The sequence below is a fragment of the Zeus faber genome (genome assembly GCF_960531495.2).
Source record: "Zeus faber genome assembly, chromosome: 17".
Classification (NCBI taxonomy): domain Eukaryota; kingdom Metazoa; phylum Chordata; class Actinopteri; order Zeiformes; family Zeidae; genus Zeus; species Zeus faber.
In genome coordinates, this window is record NC_137204.1 from 12431817 (window position 1) to 12452610 (window position 20794).

Genomic DNA, 20794 nt, shown 5'->3' on the forward strand with positions numbered 1-20794 from the left:
ATCAGTAGACTAAATAGTTAGGCAATAATAATTAGATGCATGTGATATCCTATTATGGAAATGTGTTAGAACTAAGTCCATTATTTTTTTTAAGTCTTGGAAAAATAATGACATTTCTATCAAGTCAACTTTAGAACGTACCCTAATGAGTGATTGTGATGTCACAGGTCTTCCTAAAGCGGCGGTGATCACCCACCTGCAGACTCTAAAGGCATCGTCAGGCTTCTGGGCCTACGGTGGAACCCAAGACGACGTGATATATATACCTCTGCCCCTCTACCACAGCGCCGCCTCTATGATCGGCATCGGAGGAACCATCGAGTTGGGTAAGGTTCAAAATGTCTGAAATCTTAATCTCAATCTACACTTAATCGAGAACAATTTCTTTTATTTTTCCAAACCTCGTTCATTGATCAAGCATTCAGTCAAGAGGAAGCTAACAGTGCTGATCATAAGCAATTGGACGGTGACACATTTTCCGTTGTCTTGGCTCTGTGCTCTACCCCAGGGGTTCCCAACCATTTCATTATCACCGACTGGACAGCAGCGCACAAAATGTTCACAGACCTCTACCCTTAACATACCCTAACCCTGTTAACAATCAATCACTTAACCTTTGCTCAAAGTCTGTACTGGATGTCGGTTACCGTTTGAGAGTACAGTATATGTCGGCTGCATCATTTTGAAACAACCCCCTAAATTCGCGTATAGTATTTTGAAAATGTGTCGCTGTCCAATTATTTATGGTCATCACTGTTGGGACCATTAAAGGATAAGTGAACGGGTATTTTTGGATTGGAAAACTTCCAATGATCCCGGGGCCCGCTCTAGATGGCCTGATTCCCTTCAGTTGGCATCTTCATTAGTGGCTTGAGAGCAGAATGTGCCCGGGCGCACGTACAAGTGGTTGACGTAATAGACAGCCCCCCCCACCCCCCGCCTCCCCAAACCCAATTATTTTTTGTTGTCGTATTATTTTGGATTTGAATGACAATGTAGTGATCTCTGTGCACGTGTGTCTGCGCCTCCTAAAACCGAACACGACCTCGCTGAATGCAATTCCAAAAGAAATGGCCTTGGAAAAGTGGCCATTCCACAGGTCTTTGCTCTACTCCCCCAAGAAAGTTCCAACTACAAGCAAATTCGATGGCAGGGCCTTGCTGTTTCGGGCAACCTTGAAAATGTTGATGTCCTAACAATTTCAGTCCTTTTTAACGAACAAAATGGCTCAGTAGATGTTGTCTTCTTACTCGGTTCACCGTGGCCAACAGTGCTGACGCTGCAGTACTTTGAAGGACCCCATGTTTTCTTATGCAAGCATTCCAGCCCTAGAGTCCATTTAGAAATGAAGGCGCGTTGTGAATCACGGTCAATAAATCCATATCTGTTTTTTGTCATATTTTATCACATTTTCTTTTTATTTTTTTTAATCATATTTTTTGTTCCCCGTATTGTCATGCCGTCATTACTGTGTTATGTCCGTTTACAATCATTTCAATGCAATAGGGAAGGAAGCCTGGTCATTGGTGCCCTTTGAACTGATATCCTGTATATATCCCTATATCTTGCAGCGCAGCATTTAAATGGCATCTGAGTAATCTAAGTACATATTCACTTATAATACTGTTTTCAGTAATCAAGCCATTGGCTGCTTGTCTTCCACAAGTAAGGTCATGTTCTGACAATAAGATATCAGAATCAGTCCATTCAGCCAAGTACATTACCATATACAAATTATTTATTAGCATAACGAAGAATATACAAATATAGCCAGAAATGAAAGAACAGAAATTCCCAAATATATAAAAAATTCTGAATGTACAAGCGGGATTCTATGCACAGGATAAGTTATAGGTATATAAGGTATAAATGAAAACGATCATTCAATTACTCAATACAACACTGTGCACAGTCATCACAGATGTGTCCGTGCGATTGTGGTCTCCTCTTATTTGCCAAACCAGGTGCCACTTGCATCCTGAAAAAAAAGTTCTCAGCCTCGCAGTTCTGGAACGACTGTCGACAGCATCACGTGACCATCTTTCAGTACATCGGTGAGCTCTGCCGATACCTCTGCAATCAGCCCGAGGTAATACTTTGTTTTACTACGTTCTGGGGAAAGTGGCAATCTACATCCATCCTATATCCATCCATCTATCCATGCTATATCCATCCGTCAAACATTTATCTACCCTATAACCATGCTATATCAATCCTCCACCCATCCTATATCCATCATACATCGTCCTGTGTCTGTCCATTTTACATCCATCCATCCCATATCCATCCACCCAACATTTATCCACCCTATATCCATGCTATATCAATCCTCCACCCATCCTATATCCATCATGCTGTGCATCATCCTATATCTGTCCATTTCACATCCATCCATCCCATATCCATCCACCCAACATTTATCCACCCTATATCCATGCTATATTGATACTCCCTTCATTCACCCACCCATCCTTCATCCATCTATCCTACATCCATCCATTCTATATTTCACCATCCAACATGCATCCACCCTATATTCATCCATCCTACATCCATTCATCCATCCATCCTATATCCATCCATACTACATCCATCCATCCAGCCATCCATATTAAATCCATCCATCCAACATGTATCCAGGCTTTATCCCTGCTATATCAATCCTCCCTCCGTTCTTCCATCCTACATCCATCCATTCTATATTCAGCCATCCAACATTCATCCACCCTATATCCATGCTATATTGATCCAACATCCATCCATTCTATATCCATTCTTTCCACATCCATCCATCCATCTTATATCCATGAGGGGTGTAACAGTTCACAAAATTCCCGGTTTGGTTCGATACGGCACTGTGGTGATACAGCAAAAAGGTAGAAATGCCAGAGATTTCCTTGATTTTTAAAAATGTCAATTTATTTAAACTTATATTATAAAGTGTCATCTTTTTAGACTTTGAACAATGATGGTGCTGTACCTGATCTCCTGGGGTGTCTTCTTAGCCGCACGTAAAATAAAGACAGATCCTTATTAAAAAAAATTAATGTATAATGCCGTGTTAAGCTAAGCTGTTTACAAACGACAAAGTAACAAAATTGAAGTGTTATAATAATAATAAACTGTTTAAAATTAATTAGCAGTGTCTGACTGGGTTATGTATTGTTTGAAATAATGCGATCGTATTTCCCCCAACCTAATTGTGTGCACCCTCCAAAAAAGTACCTACACTGTGCTAGTGACAGTTGTACTAATCCGTGGATTTGTGCTAGTAGTACTAATAATACTGTTTAATAATAATATTGGTTCAATACGAATAGGTGTGTTGTTGCACCCCTAATATTCATCCATCCAACATTTATCTACCCTATATCCATGCTATATTAATCCAATCTATATATCAATTCTAAATCCATCCTATATCCATTCTATCAGCATCCTACTTCCAACCAACATACTGTATATCCATCCTACATCCAGCCTTCATTCACCTATCAACCTATGGCCATCCCACATCTGTCCACATCGTCACGTTCCCATGAACGTAAAAAAAAACAACAACAACAGCCGTTAAACACTTAAAAACCAACGGAATCAAAGTCCCAGCTCAGAGGATACTGAACGCTCAAAGCACATTGTCAGAACCGGTGCCTTTCCATGTGTACAACTGTCAGACAATCTGAGCCCTTGTTTTGGCGCTCGCCTCCTCCCACACCGGTCAAAGGCACAATTACACCCACGCGCACGCACACATACACACACACACACACACACACACACACACACAAATCCACGGATTTAGAGGAGAGCACAACCCATGCTGAGACCAAGATGAATGTTCTCTTTGTCCCCTTTCCCTCAATTACACTCCTGTTAATGCGTCAGCGTGGCTGAGGTTGGCCAAGGACAACCCTCATGGCTGACCATGACCAAAACCGTTATCTTTTGTCTATTAGATATTGTAAGGATGTGTTATTTCTTATCTCATTTTAATTTGTACCTCTTTCTGGACTGCACTGTTTTTTTTTTTTTTTGCTGCTGCCGCTGCAATGCCCGAATTTCCCCCCCGGGGATGAATAAAGTGTCTTATCTAACCTTATCATATAATGTACCAAGTACAATTGGGAACGTTTAAATGACCAAAAGCACATTCCAAGTAATGTCGCACCATGATGTTACTTGAAATTCAGCAATCATTTTAAGATTTTTTTTCTCTATTCTATAGAACGTGTTATTAATGTAACAGCTCACAAATGCAAATACATTTAAAAAACTGTCTGTGGGAGGCAGCAATCCCGGTTTAATTTGGAAATCCGGAGGTGCCGCAACACTGAGGTTGCCGATCCGGCGCTTAAGCTGCCATCATTTAATTAGGAAACGTAAATAAAGGGTACATGCAGATCGGTCTCACCCCTGAAAGTCGACGCGTCAAATCATCAGCCGGAAACCAATCAGTCGACTGAGATTTCTTCAAGTCAAGCAGTCGTTTTTTGTTTTAGTTTTAAAAAAAAATTTCCAGTCAGTGTGCTTTACAATAACAAGATAAAACCGATAGAAGCTTACAAAATGCACAGGGAGGACATTTCAATGGTGAATTATAAATCAGGGGAATCATGAATATGTTTTGATATGTGTGAACGGACGGCAATTGAAGAGGACGAGGCCATATCTCAGGTCCTTGAAGCTGACGAGAAAAACCTGGCAAGAGATGCATGATTTGGAATCGGCGCGCAAGACCCTCAGCCCCCTGGTCGAGTTCACGGATGCACTGTCTGGGGAGGAATACGTCCCCGTGTCATCCCACAAACCTCTGCTCCATCTTTTCAATAACACTGTTCTGACTCCAGCTCGAGATGACACGGACCCGACAAAGGACGTGAAGAGGGCCATCCTCCTGTATTTATGAGAAGTACTCCGACCCTGCACAGGATGATCTGCTGGGCACGGCCTCCCCCCTAGATCCGCGTTTCAGAACGTACACGGATGACAGGAAACAATACATCAAGGCCCAAGCTGCCGCAGAGATTCAGTCACTGCGAGAAAAGGCGGGCCACATCCACAGAGGAGTCTGCGCGGCGGACTAGATAAGCTGCAGAAGGAGGAGCTGCGGGAGACGCTGTAGAGACGGTGGCACCAAAGACGGCAAAGCGAGGTCTGGGGAGCCTTCTCAAAAAGGCAAATGTTCAACAACCTGGCCCAGTTGTTCAGCACTGGTGGCAACATTGTGGCCTAATAACCTGTAGAACCTGCTACAGTATAAGTAATGAGGCTGGCTAAATATATTTGCACAAACAGGAATGTTGACAGTATTTGTTTTTGCACTACGAGAGTTGCACTTGCACGGTTGTACTTTGAATATAAGCAATAAGGTCAAGTAAAGAGGTATGCTGGGATGCCGCAAGAAGTTTTTTCATATTATTCTTATGCACTATGCAGGCCTATTCCTGCAATACTGTAACGGAAGAGCAGCTATTTATCTTGTAATTTTTTAATAAAAGTGTTGCATCGTGTATGTAGGGGGGATGGTAGCTCAGGCGGTAGAGCTGGTGGTCTAGTGATCTAATGGTTGCTAGTTCGATCCCAGGCTCCTCCTGCTAGCATGCTGTAGTGTCCTTGAGCAAGACACTTAACCCCTAATTGCTCCTGATGGCTGCGTCCGTTGGTGTTTGAACAATTGTAAGTCGCTTTGGATAAAAGCGTCTGCTAAAATGACAAAAAAAATAAATAAATAAATAAAAATAAAAAAAAATGTTGGTTGGGAAAAAAGTTCCTGTCCGGTACTTGAATTTACTTTTCAATTGATTATATGCTGCTAGACTTTATTGTATTAAGGGGTACAAGCAAGGAGGCCAAGTAAACATGCACACTGAGATTCCGCAAAGAGGAGTTATTTTGGACTATGCAGAAGCAATCGTGCAAATTCCTGCAATACTGTAACTGAAGAACAGTTACTTACTTTGAACTTATTTTGCACCTTGAGAGTTTTGTTGTGTTTTAGTTGTTTGGGGGAAAGAAACCTCCGGCCCTGCTGTACTTGAAATCAGTTTTTATTTTCCCTTTGTGCAGTTTGATTTAATTCTATTTCATGAAAAAAAGTGTTTCTCAGAGATGGAAGTTACTTGAGGAAAGGTTTTGTATTTTTTTCTATATATAATTGCAGTTTTGCACAAATATGCTGCATGTAGACAGAAGACGGCAAACGGGTGAGGGGGAGGTACCACAGCAAAACGTGACGATATGTTGCTATGGTGATGTACAAAGACTTCAATAAAATATATTAAACTAAATTATTTTGCCTCTGTTATTATATAGAATCATTTTAGTAATACATGTAGCTATAGAAATGCAGCTTACTATTAATATTTTATTGCAAACTTTAATGAATTTTAAATTCCCTCCAAGACGTATTCATAGTCATTCTTAGTTGGTTAAAGTTGTGGATTATTTTCCATTTTGGATATATTTATGGATATTGTTATGCAGCTTCGAGAAAGAGAGCACAGCTATAGAGATCCGTTTCCTGGTAGTGATCAACGATCTCTTATCTTTCAGGTTTCCACCTGCAATAGAATCCTTTCTTCTATTAATACTAATTCATATTTCATACTATTATATAAGTAATACCCTGGAGCCGCAATACCACGGCGTCCAAATCCTCCGTCTGGATCCTCGCTACAAGCACTCCATGCAATTCATAAATAGAAAAAACGACTTTCATCTCAATCCACGGTTTTTATTTCAGCCATTTAAGTGCGATATCCCAGAGATAAAGGCTCTACCTGGTCCGACTCCAAACCTCCGGCAGCCGCAGCAGACATGCGTAGTAGAGTCGGCTCCTCACCTACGTAACATCCGGCTGTCATTCCGTGGAGGACTGCAAAAAGTTACAATATTTTAACTTTGCACGGCAAATGCTGTGTACCCGGCCGTGTTCTCTGTTCTCCCGTCTGCCAGGTTCCATGTGAATGCAGAATCAGTGTTCTTAAAATACCTCTGTGTTATGTGAAATATGTCCTAGTACAGTAATACAGTTAAAAGTACAGTCATAGCTGCCACGCTGTTGCCATACCAGTGCTTTACCTCTTCATAAGCATTTCAATTGAAATTTTAAGAAAAACGAATATACCGTGATATATACCCTTTACGTCCAAATTCAAATTATACCGTGATATAATTTGAGGCCGTACCGCCCAGCTCTACACACACACACACACACACACAAACACACGCACGCACACCCACACACACACACACACACACACACACACACACACACACACACATAATGCTGGATTTCACTTGGCCCCTCTCAGACTTTCCAGGTCTGTGGAACTCAGAAGCCAGATCTCTTACGATAAGGAGCTGGGTAAGATCACTGCCCTATTGCTATTGCTGCCCTTGTGTTGGAAACAGTCTGATCTGCGTCTTTGTTTTACACCTACAATGTTAAACTGTCAGAAGTAACGCTCCCCAGCCAAGGACGGGGCCTCCTACGTCATGGCAGACAGATAGCTAGACCTGATAAGAGGATTAATGGGAGAGCGGGATGGGAGGCCACTTAGCAACCTGTGGGCGGCAGTCAGCTGTAAATCCATCCACCCTCTTTTTCGTGTTTCCCGTTGCGTTGTAACACGGGAAAGATCACAAAAGGAAAAATCTCAGGTCTCAGACGCTGAGGTCCAGAAGTCGGATACACACCACCAGCAAAAAAACAATGAGTAAAATTTAACAAAGGGACAATTTCACACTTTACCTCTGTGTAACGTTCCATTCCTTTGTCCTTCTTGGGACGCACACACGCACGCAAAAACACCCACTCTCCCTCCCCCTCTCTGTCACAACATCCTTATCTGAAGTTTGCCAGATCCATGTTATAAACTAGGATCAGTATCCCGGAGGAACGTTTCCACAGTGCATCTGCGTTTAAGAACGAAAGCTCTATCAATATGAGTCATTAATTAAATCCCACAGTAATCAAAGTTATCATAATATGCAAATGTTTTTATTCGAAAGGACAAAAATCCCACCTCTGTACGACGCTGGGTGACTGAGGTGGCAATGGAAGGATTGAAGTGTGTTTTTGTCAGATGTTTTTGCAGGTAGCCGAAGATAAGAAGGTCTTCTGCGTCTATTCATTGGGTGCTTTATATTTCTTAGTGAAGTCAAGTGTTTGTTTTAATATCTTGTCCTATTAATGGTAGGAATAGTGAATTTTGATAAGTTTAGTAATTAGAAATCATCAACATTTACGGTGAATTAACTATGAATTATTTATATAAGGGCTTTTCTGCATTTTCGGCTTTCGCTCATCCTTTTTGGGCTTTCCACTAATTCTCTTTAAGGCTTTTATGCTTCTCGTTTTTTTCTTTTTATTTTACTGTAAAACACTGAAAGATCGCACTGGGGCATGGTTGGGTCCAGGCCGGGGTTCTCATGGCCTCTGCCCGACCTGCTGCACCCCTGCGTTGACTGGTTGGGCTTTGCTTCCCCTATCTCTCCCAGTGCCAGAACTATGTAAATACTCACTACATACACCACACAATAAGCGTAGGGTAAGCGGGACTGGTGGAAGCTATGTGGGTAGGGATGTAGTTGGCGGCTGTGATCCTGCCTGTCACGCTCCTGCCCCAATGTGCTTCTTGTCTGCCCTGCAATTTTAATACCACTCATATTTGCTTAGAACACATGCACTCAGACATAAATCTGCAAGTGATTCAGGTTTGTCTTGCTTGGAGGACTCGCACCCTCACACCTCGCAATTTTTAGTGCAATTACCAACGGCACACATTGAGCACTGGGGTTTTTCAGGGTGGCAGGGCGCTGGTGGGTTGGTGTGGGGCTGTGGTTGGCCAGGGGGGTGACCGGGTGGGCCCCTGGCCAGCTGGGTTGGAGGCCGCATTGTGCCTCCCCTTCCGGGGCCCCTAGGAGGCCGCTTGCTGTCGTGGATGTAGGTTGGGGTGCAGGAGGTGGCTGTTGGCCTTTGCTCCCGCTGCTTGCCTTCTCTACAGCAGGTGACCCTGGTGCCTGGAGTGGTGGAGTGCCAACATATCTGGCGGCCTGCGGGCGTGGGCTGACATCCAGGTGCCCTGCGCTGAGCACACTCGGCTACATGGATAGGCGCTCGGTGCTTGTGGCTGGATGGGGCATATGGCCGGTTGTGGTGGGGTGGGCCTCGCCCTTGCGTGAGCCGCTGCTGGGCGTGGGGGCAAGACGGCTGCATCTTGTGCCTGCAAGTGGGGGTGGGTCGTAAATGTGCTCCTCAGGGGTGCAGGATCTCCTCCTGCTCTCTGGGACTGGTTTATGCTCCTTGGGGCTGGGGGTCGTCTGCGGCTGCAGGGCAGGGTGCTCGATGCATGGGGTGTCTGTATGGCCGCGGGCCTCAGGGCTGGCTTTGAGGCCTTTTTTTTGCTGCTTAAAGGCTCTACGATATAGTACTGACCTTATACACCAGAACCGATTGGAAAAAGGTCCCGTACACTAACCGGTGGACACTTCATACACATACACACACACACACACACACACACACACACACACACACACACACACACACACACACACACACACACACACACACACACACATACAGGTGGTCTCATCACAGGCACACACACACCACCAGCACTTGCTTTGAACACACCCCCAACTCCACCTGCTTGCATCCCTCTCCTTTCCTCCCTCAATTACTGCCACAACTATGACAGGAAGAGGCCACGTGACCAGTAGTTGTAGTTCCAGTTTTCCTTGACCTCATTAACTCTGTTCTGTCAATACATATTTCTGTGTTAGTTTTTCCATGTAAGTGTTTGGTTCTATGTTTGATTCTCCCCCTCTTGGGGTAGTAATTAGTTGTATTAAGACCGAAACATGGTAAGATACTTCTCCAAAGAGGGAGATTGGTGGCGGTTAAAGAAAAACCCAGACTTTATTTAGCATTTTGTTCATTTATTCTACCTCAAATCACACGCTTCCTCCACTTCTGCCAAACCAGTTGATGAGTTTATGTGTCAGTTAAGGAATGCATTGTTTTCATCCATTTGTTTTTTTCATTTTTTATTACCTGCATTCAGTATTTACAATTTCTTATTTAGCCTTTTATTGCCAAGCATTTTAGGGATGAAGTCCCTTTTAAGGAAAGTTTTCATTTATTTCCAAGGTCACTGTTTGCGATATTTAGGTTCAAGTTGGGCATAGAGACAAATGCTATAGAGAGAAGTTTACGCTGCGGTTATAAGATTGATAAATTCACAGAACCGATTAATCTGCTTAATTTGATTTAATGAATTCCTCAAAAGAGGTGGTGCCCCGATAATAAAGTGATTTTTTTTAACATAGTTTAATAGTTTAGTAAACCATAGAATGCTACATTTCGGTTCCCCCTTTAATGAGTGCAATTACATTTTTTAAAGTAGACAAACACGCTGCATACACATAACCAAAGACTACGATATGCAGTACATACAGAAATCATTTTCTACAGGGAAACAGTATGATTGCATACCAAGACTTTTCATGGGTCATGTGTTTCACATGAGCGTTGCATTTACAAACACACCCAACCACTTTACCTTCAGTTGGTGAAGAGATTGTCACGTCTTGTCTCAGCGCAATATGTTGAATTCCCTGTTGTAGTTTCCGAAATTCACAATGGCGTCACTGTTGTTTTTTGTTTTTGTTTTTTCACCTCTTAGTCTGAAGGTGAAAGGGTTCACAAGGTGCGCATGGGCGTGGGGAACGGGCTGCAGAAGGACGTGTGGCGAGAATTCCACCGCCGCTTCGGGGAAATCCGCATGTGTGAGCTCTACGGTGCCACAGAGGGAAACATCTGCTTCATGAACCACGTGGGCAAGATCGGCGCTGTGGGGCGGTCCAATTTTTTCTACAAGGTGAGAAGGTTTTTTTTTTTTTCTTTTGTTTTTCTTATCTCGTTTCGCTGCTGTCAGAAGGAGAGATTTGAGATGAGACACGATGAGATATCCAATTTACAAGATTAATTTGTGCATCGAATGTGTAATTAATTAATACACAGCAGAATTTGTTTTTTAATACTTCGATTTCCCTCGTCTGCAGTTTTGTCACGGCATTAATTCCTTTTTCTTTTAAAAGATTTGTGCTGGTCTGTGAAGCCAGCGGAGCAGTTCCCATGCTTAGTAGGGCTGTTAACATTGGCCAAAAATCACGTTTGAATATTCCTTCTGGAAAAACACATAAGTTCCAATATATTCGAATAACTATTACAATTTAAAATGTTATAATTTGAACAACTTTCGGGCTGTTATTACACATTTGGCTTGGGCGATCGTGCAAAATTTCAATCGTCCAATCGCTGCCCCAAGCCTCCGCCAGAGACCCAGACTGGGGGGTCGGACGGCTCCTTTCTCCGAATTACACACATTGATCCTTATATTTTGCTTATCCACTCTTTATCCTTTGTTGTGAGATTTAAACAAAGCGGCTCAAAAAATGGAAAAGAAACGAAAAGACCTAATTAAGCGATTGTTTTAACTGAAGCTCTGCGCTGCAGAGTGTGCGTGTGTGAGAAAGGCGGAGAAAAAGTACAATATGTCTGTGTCGATGCAGAATGCAAATTAAATAATGTAATCAATCATCGGTAGTATTTAATACCCCCCTCCCTCCCAAACCTGCACCCCTCATACACTTTGCTGCGGCAACAGACTTGTGGGTCTGCAGCGTCGACTATTTCCTAGTGTTTACCAACCCATTGAGGTAGTTTCACTTTTTAAACACAAGTTTTCTGCCTTGCGCAAAGCGGATAGTCACACAAATAGTCACACAAAATCAATGTTAACATAAATACATCATTTCCATATTGATTACTTTATTTATGTAATTAGAGCACTAGAAATAATGTCTCCTGTTTTTCTTTGTCAGACCAAATGAAGAGAATTGACTATTTTTACATTCTAAAGATAATTTCCATTTGTCATGCACTTCTCCCTGTTGCTTTCCATTGCTATGGGACTTAATTTGGTAAAAACTGGATTTTTTTTTTGTGTGAATACTCTTAACTTGTAAATAATAAATTCTGCACTGTAACAGGGAGATTTTCAGTCACTCTCTCAGGCTTTTGCACATATTTATTTCCACTTCATCCCTGAATATAGGTCTCTGAGGTCCCCAAAACATGTCTTCGAAATGTTTTGCTGAAAATACCACTCAGATTATGCATTCTAGCCATTCTAGAATTCCTCTATTACCCCTCTGTTCCAGTGCTGTTGTTGACTGACTGTTTCTATGTCTTTCGCTTTAAACAAATGAGCTGCTGCTCCCCCCACCCCACTCCGGAACGGGTTATGGTTTTTCGGCTGTGCCTCCTTGAGGCCATGGTTACTGACTGAATCTGAATCTGAATGTCAAGTAAACAATTTTTTTCAACCTATTTTACACAAAGCCCAGGACCTCCGCAGACTTGATCAAGTGCAGCGACCTGGCCCCCAGGGCTAGGACCTCCAAACTCGCTGCTAGTGGTGGCTAGGTCCTCCCTGGGATCCTTACCATTCTAATGAACCCAATCTTGATACAGGAGGGGGAGGAAAATCTGAATGGTTTGTTGAATCACATGTTTTGTAACGTAGGCAGCCCACAGAAACTGGCCGAGTTGTCTTATTTCACAGTTTGTGTGTTAGTATGCCCATCAGAGACCTAAATGTACAGTATGTGCAAAAGCACTGAAAAAGTGAGTTTTTTGTAATATGTGACCTTTAATAAAGCATTACAAATATGTTAATATAGGCCAGGCTTAAAATGCAAGACAAGTATTGATTAAAAACAGATCTTGGGGGCCCCTGCTCTGTTTCTCTATCTACCAAGGGCTCCTTGCGCTGAAAAATATTGACGTTGACATTGCGTTGGAAAGGGGGAACCCTCCTTTTGTGACCCACTTGCTTGCACGGCGCTTGTTATAAGGAATAAGGAAATGGAATCAGGTAAAATAAAGCCCCCAATGCCCACACCTAACAACGCCACTGAGTTCAACCATAATACTCACTACTAATGATTCAATTGAAAGGCTGGTTATATAGATCTCCACAAGGGACAGGGACTGAACACACAAGCAGTTAAGCTTGGCTTAACTTTGGCCGTAGAAAGAAGCTTACTAGTAGAATTACTAGTTCACAAGGTGCGCCCATGCACCCCCGCATAGTAGTCTGTAATTTGTGAGATTACAAAAGAGTGGTCAAGTTTATTTAGCTTTAAGCTGTTGTGCTATTCTCGAGCATATCTTGCTGCCAAAGCTGCAGGACCTTCAAATAGGATTCCTGGCCGAAAACATTGGCAACGCCTTGCACATTTAAAAAAGAGCTCACAATTGTCTCTAAAATACGGTAAAATTGACAAAAGTATTTGGTCTCCACAATAATTTATTACACTGTTACTAGTACAGAAACGTTGTTTTTGATTCACAACTTAACATTTCCTTTTAAATCAACAATGAACAGAAATGATTGACACCTTAGATTTAATATTTGGTAGCACAACCTTGGAAAATAACTGCCGTCGAACGCTTCCTATAGACTTCAGATACGGTGCATATAAACCATGCTCCAAATGGTGGAAAAAAATAAGCTTGTTGACCTGGGAAAAGGGGGAGGTTGAATGACCCTGAAAGCGAGGTTGAAGTCTGCCCCCTGCTATGATGCAACGGCATTTGGACCAATTCAAAACAAGGAGCAGGAGCAGATGGAAAACCTCTCATCACCAGGGCTCTTTCCGTGTGTGTGGGGAAATGGGGGTTTTACCTGTTGCTTGTTGATTTGTCTAATAGGCAACTCATGTACAGCCACCCTGGTCCTCGGCCAGTTACCTAGACCTAAGACGGGTGTAGCTGCTTAAACCACACCACCCCCACACCACATACCCCCAACACTAAAGTGGAGTGAGGGAGAATCCCTCGCTGAAGCCTATCCAAAGAAGAAAATAAAAATAAATGCCGCACTCTGAAACATGGTTCCCATACCTAAAAAGACCAGACTGTATCACAGGGTTCTTATACCTAAATGACTAGACTCTGACATTTAAACGTAATAAAACACTGGACTCTGAAACAGGGTTCCCATTCCTTAAACAAACAAAAATGTCCAACAAAACAGATACAGTCCCTTTTCCCCGAGACCTGGTTCCCCGTAACAGCTCGGTCCGTGTGTGACCCTCCCCCACGGCGATGACAGACTCCCCTCCTCCCTCCCGGAGCCCGGGACCTCAGCTGCTGTGCTGGTTGGTGGAGGTATAACCAGCCTGGCTGTTCCGCGGGCTGCATGGAGGGGTGGCCTGGGTGTTGGACTGCTGCGTTGGAAAGGCGGAACCCTCCTTTTGTGACCCCCTTGCTTGCACGGTGCTTGTTTCGTTCAATAAGGAAATGGAATCAAGTAAAATAAAGCCCCCAATGCCCACACCTAACAACGCCACTGAGTTCAACCATAATACTCACTACTAATGATTAAATTGAAAGGCTAGTTATATAGATATCCACAAGGGACAGGAACTGAACACACATGCAGTTAAGCTTGGCTAAACTTTGGCCGTAGAAAGAAGCTTACTAGTAGAATTACAAGTTCACAAGGTGTGCCCATGCGCCCCCCCATAGTAGTCTGTAATTTGTGAGATTACAAAAGAGTGGTCAAGGTAATTTAGCTTTAAGCTGTTGTGCTATTCTCGAGCATATCTTGCTGCCAAAGCTGCAGGACGTCCAAATAGGATTCCTGGCCGAAAACATTGGCAACGCCTTGCACGTTTAAAAAAGAGCTCACAATTGTCTCTAAAATACGGTAAAATTGACAAAAGTATTTGGTCTCCACAATAATTTATTACACTGTTACTAGTACAGAAACGTTGTTTTTGATTCACAACTTAACATTTCCTTTTAAATCAACAATAAACAGAAATGAATGAAACCTTAAATTTAATATTTGGTAGCACAACCTTGGAAAATAACTGCCGTCGAACGCTTCCTATAGACTTCAGATATGGTGCTTGTTGACCTGAGAAAAGGAGGAGGTTGAATGACCTTGAAAGCGAGGTTGAAGTCTGCCCCCTGCTATGATGCAACGGCATTTGGACCAATTCAAAACAAGGAGCAGGAGCAGATGGAAAACCTCTCATCACCAGGGCTCTTTCCCCGTGTGTGGTGAAATGGGGATTTTACCTGTTGCTGGCTGATTGGTCTAATAGGCAACTCATGTACAGCCACCCTGGTCCTCGGCCAGTTACCTAGACCTAAGACAAGTGCAGCTGCTTAAACCACACCACCCCCACACCACATACCCCCAACACCAAAGTGGAGTGAGGGAGAATCCCTCGCTGAAGCCTATCCAAAGAAGAAAATAAAAATAAATGCCGTACTCTGAAACATGGTTCCCATACCTAAAAAGACCAGACTGTATCACAGGGTTCTTATACCTAAATGACTAGACTCTGACATTTAAACGTAATAAAACACTGGACTCTGAAACAGGGTTCCCATTCCTTAAACAAACAAAAATGTCCAACAAAACAGAAACAGTCCCTTTTCCCCGAGACCTGGTTCCCCGTAACAGCTCGGTCCGTGTGTGACCCTCCCCCACGGCGATGACAGACTCCCCTCCTCCCTCCCGGAGCACGGGACCTCAGCTGCTGTGCTGGTTGGTGGAGGTATAACCAGCCTGGCTGTTCCGCGGGCTGCATGGAGGGGTGGCCTGGGTGCTGGACTGCTGTCCTCCTCTGAACACCCTGGGTGCTGCTGCCCGTCGGGAGAGGGCTGGTGCTGTGGCTGCACGTTGACCTACAGGTGGCTCCAGTGCCTCTTTGGACGGCCCTTCTGTGTCACTTCCCCATGCTGGAGAGTCCCTGTTCAGGCGCAACTGTGGCAGATCCGTCTGCCCCAAGTGGTGTTTTCAGGGCCCTCGGACACAGAGACAGGCGATGGGATTGAAAAGTGCCAGTTTTATTGTAGAGTGTGGGCAAGGTGGAACAAGCCTGGAGCAGATGGAAAACATGTGTTGACAAGGGTTCCTCCTGTGTGTGTGTGGGAGGGGGGTTTACCTGTTGCCCATTGATTGTTCTAAGGAGCAACAGGCCTACAGCCACCCTGGTCCCACGCCCAATTACCTAGACCCAAGACAGGTGTGGCTGCTTAAACCACACCACCCCCACGCCACACCAGCATTCACTTTTTCAGCAAATTGTGCGACAGTAGCTTTTCTGTGGGATTGGACCAGACGGGCTGGATTTATACGATATACAATATTATCATTCCAGTAGGAAAACAAATATCATGCACAGGAATACACTTTAGATTTAACTTCTTACCTGGGAAGGTGTTCTGAATTCCCTGTTATATTTCAGTTGCACATGCATTATTTCAGTCAGGCACCCGTCGGCAGCTCAGATACGTCTCGGAGTCCTGGTGCCTGTCCACTCCGTTTAATCTCCGCAAACGTCAAATATAAACAATCTCACAAAACAACAATCTCTAACCTAATCTCACAAACCAAGCTTTGGGAGCTTTGAAACTGAGCCTCTTTCAGAATAATGCGTCTTTTTTGTTTGTTTGTTTGTTTTTTACCTTTTTTTATTTGTTTAATGACCATAAAGCTGTCCCTGAGCAGTGGCGGAGCGGTGCTCCGTGTATGTGGACGTATGTGCCCAACATTTTTTATAATAAATGACATTCCTTCTGAAGCACTGCATATTTTTCGAATGTTCATTTTCAGATTCAAACAATTACAAGGCTTAAAGTTAAATCAATATTCTGCTGTGATTGAAGGTTTTTCTTTTTACAATTCAATCATTAAATAAAGATATGTTTATTCATATAATTTATGCATGAATTTATCCCATTTTGTCATAAGATGTAGGCCTGGCCTACAGCAAAGGGCAGTTTATATCTTGACTCTATCCATTTTTGTGTTGGTGATACTATAGAATGATTTATTGCTTGTGTTTAGAGAATAATACAGAAGATAAGGAACTTGAAAAAAATCCCATACTAAATTGCAATCACAATATTGATCAAAAAGAATCTCAATTTGATTATTTTCCCAAATCATTCAGCCCTAGTACAGATCACCCACTACTTGTCACCACGTAACGAGTGGTTACCCTGCTTACACGCTCGTGATCGTCCTCATGCCGCACCACAACTCTCTTGCATATCTTTTGGAGGTCGTCCTCCATCTTCTTCCTGTATGTGCTTCAGCTCCTTCTGGACCCGCTTCAGTTCTTCCTTCTTGTCAATGAGGAAAGGCTCTCAATATCCGCCCCAAGTGGTTCACAGATTCAAAATACCTCAAAATCGATTTGTTGGATGGGTTATATCTGCTCAGGTCAAGGAGTGTCATCATGCATGTATTTTTCACATTGGCGTAGTTTCAGAGAGCCTAACTTTGAGGTCAGAATATGCATAGATGCCTTTCAAGAACTGTGGTGGGGACAATTCTCATGTATTAGCTTTGGAGATATCATAGATGTCCCCACTATGTGAATTTCTGTTCATTCAAAGACTGGTACAGCACTTTCCAGCTACGGCAATTTCCACTCGAAGAGGTGGACTTCACAAGGCTTCATATCTTGCTACTGTCTGGCCAATCAGAGCATGTACATTGTAAAAGAGGCAAACTGACCTCCACACAGGAGGGTGGAGGGTAACAATTCCAAGTGCAATTCTAGATTGACGTGATGTTGGGCTTGGCAAATCACAATCGCAGTAAAATGAAAAATAGGATTATTTGGCCACGATTATCATACCGTTGTCCAAGCACTCTCAAATGAAATTGAATTAATGTTTTTTTCTATTGTTTTTTTCCCGTAGCTTATTTTCAAGTATGTTCTGGTGAAGTATGACATGGTGAAGGAAGAACCTGCTAAAAACGAGCATGGCTTTTGTCAACTGGTGAAAAAAGGTACACGTATCTTACCGCACCTCCAGATAAATGTTCCTTAAATCGATTTTTCATAAAAAAAAGATTTATATTTGTTTATGAAAATACTATACTCTTATTGGGAAATATTCAAAATAAGATATAATATATATTATTATATATAATCATTTTATGATAAATTATACATAGATATATGATATTTTTTGATTTTACTGATCTTATTGCATTTTTTATTATATTTATATATAAATATATTAATTGTTTGTCAGGTCAGACAGGGCTTTTGCTGTCCAAAGTCAGTGCCACCAGCCCTTTTTTCGGCTATGCCGGAAGCAAAGAGCTGACGGAGAAGAAGCTTTTGAGAGACGTGCTCACCAAGGGAGACGCCTACTTCAACACCGGGGACCTGATGGCTGAAGACCAGGAAGACTTCATCTATTTCAAAGACCGAGTGGGAGACACTTTCAGGTACTCACAAATGCAAGCGTTCATTGTTTTTTAACCGGGTGCTAGATAGATTAGAGAGATGTCATATTGCAATGAAACGGCAAAAATCCGCCATCAAATGCATCAAATTATGGACGGATTCCAGGTGGAAGGGCGAGAACGTGGCGACGACGGAAGTATCTGAAATCCTTGGCCTGGTGGACTTCATACAGGAAGTCAACGTGTATGGGGTGGAAGTTCCAGGTATGTCGTGCTCGCGCCTCCATGTGCGCGCAGGCCCTGACGAATACAACTGAGCTCTGATTTTCTCGAGTGTAATTTTTCGCCCCTTTTGTCTCGTAGGAAATGAGGGGAGAGCAGGGATGGCTGCCATCATTGTCAGACCAGGCTGTGCATTCGATGGAAAGAAACTGTTCGACCATGTCTTGGGAGATCTCCCGACTTACGCTCGGCCCCTCTTCATTAGGATCCAGGTGAGACGAACAGCATCTCGTCATGTTTAATAGTTTTAACTAGCCAATTGTTTCCCATGCTGCATATTTTTTCTCCATCACTGACGCTGTAAAACGCTGACATTGCTGCCGCCTCCTGGCCAAATGAATACTTTCCTTACTGTAATCTCAATACTTTGGTGAAAGTGTATTGTGCAGCATTTCCCCTTTTTTTGGTCTGTTTACGTGAAACAGAAATGGATCAACCCTCTCCAAAAATAAATAAAAATGCGCAGTATGCATTTATTAATTAGAATTATTAATATGGCAATTTGACTGTGTTAAACGCCAAAGAGGTTAGATTTAATCTCAAGACTTTTATTCAAGAATATTATCCATTAATTGAAGCTCAAAAGAAATAGGTCATAGACGGCAGAATGACAGCAATTATTTGGAACCATTAAAGAGCTATGTACAACTAATCAACTCACTCAACGATGCTACAGAGTTTGACTTGTTTTGGAACAGAAGTAACCTTGTTAATTGTGTTGAATCCCTGTGTTTGAAGGAGAGGCAAAATGAGTATATTGAGAGTAAAACGTACGATTCCATGCATTCATCTTGTTTTTTTGGGGTTTTTTTTTCCGGTATTGCTGGCTGTTGGTGGCATTATTTTATAGCAGGGGTATTCAAATCTATTCAGACCACAGTCTGAATACCACAGAAGATCAGAAGATAAAAGTAGTTGAACAATTGGAAAATCATAGCAAATCAAATCTGGGCCATCCCTTATTGGTAGTATAGTAACAGCAGCATTTCTCATTTCAGTAATGCAAGAGTGGTTCTACAAATATAGCAATGTCTTACCAATTAAAATATAATATACTATGTGATGTAGGCAGAACGTCCATCAACTCCTTGGAACCACTCAAGTCTTTTTGAGGCCAGTTAATAATATCGCAATATAATAATAATAATAATAATAATAAGAATAAGAATAATAATAATAATAATAATAATAACAATAACAATAATAATATGAATTTTAAAAACAAATAATAATACTGACATTGTTGTTTTGCAGAAATGTATTGAAACGACCGGAACCTTTAAGCAGCAGAAATTCCGGCTGGTGCAGAGCGGCTTCAATCCGTCAGCCATCTTCGAGCCGCTCTATTTTTTGGACACCATACAGAAGCGTTATGTTCCACTCACAGATGATATCTACTGTAGGATTTTGGCCGGAGAACAGAAGCTGTAGAAACTGTAGAACCGCCCGGCGCTGCCCGGCGACGTAATTGTTTGAGAAAGCTACGTAGTTTTTATGACTATATGACAGAAAAATGAACACCTGCTCATTTGTCGAATTGAATATTTGATGGGAATAATAATAATAATAATAATAATAATAATAAAACAACAGGGGGACTCTCATTGAATAATTTATGTATTTGTCTTTTAAATAAAAAATATTTTAAGTCCCTGTAAAGTGAATTCAGTGATTGGTTTCTTAATGCATTATACATGTTAGAAAGCCATTGCTGAAAATATGTGAAAAGACTGTGAATGATACAGAACTGAATTGTGGAGAAAGACCGTTAAACTGTTTCTCACATTTTTGTGGGCCGGATTTTTTGGACGGGGCTAAATCATGACCCAATGACGTAGAGCTGTCATACTCGGCATGGTCCCTCCCCCTAACACTATATAAACACCAGGTATGACCGTCAGAAACGGAGCATCAGTGGTGAAATTAAGCGAAGCTAACAGCCCCGAGTTTGGGATAAAACGCTGTTTTAGGTATAAATACCTGGAGTAAAAGGCGTCTTCAGAACTCATGCCAGGTCTTTGAGCCGATCCCGTGGGTGCTGTCTTGCTATTAAAAAAAAAATCTGACAATCATGCTGACTTAAGTGCAATACCTTGCACATTATTATTTGAACATCATCAGGGACACTAGAATATTGCACCTTATAATAGAGACAACATATAAAAGTAATTTAATTGCTCAAACCCAATTATGCTTATATTTTGTCAATT

The 20794-nt window shown here is 42.3% G+C and overlaps 1 protein-coding gene across 1 annotated transcript in view; it reads left to right on the forward strand.

Moving 5' to 3' along the window:
* Positions 1-20174, forward strand: part of slc27a6 (solute carrier family 27 member 6) — a gene marked incomplete at its 5' end in the record, with an annotated part of 24287 nt that extends 4113 nt beyond the window's left edge. Inside the window, 8 exons of the mRNA XM_080017599.1 lie at positions 168-326; positions 1965-2089; positions 10692-10886; positions 17807-17897; positions 18146-18344; positions 18469-18566; positions 18666-18796; positions 19839-20174. Of these exons, the coding sequence (XP_079873725.1) occupies positions 168-326; positions 1965-2089; positions 10692-10886; positions 17807-17897; positions 18146-18344; positions 18469-18566; positions 18666-18796; positions 19839-20015 (1175 nt within the window). The 3' untranslated portion in view covers positions 20016-20174. The remainder of the gene's footprint in view (positions 1-167; positions 327-1964; positions 2090-10691; positions 10887-17806; positions 17898-18145; positions 18345-18468; positions 18567-18665; positions 18797-19838) is intronic.
* Between the last annotated feature and the right edge of the window lie 620 nt (positions 20175-20794).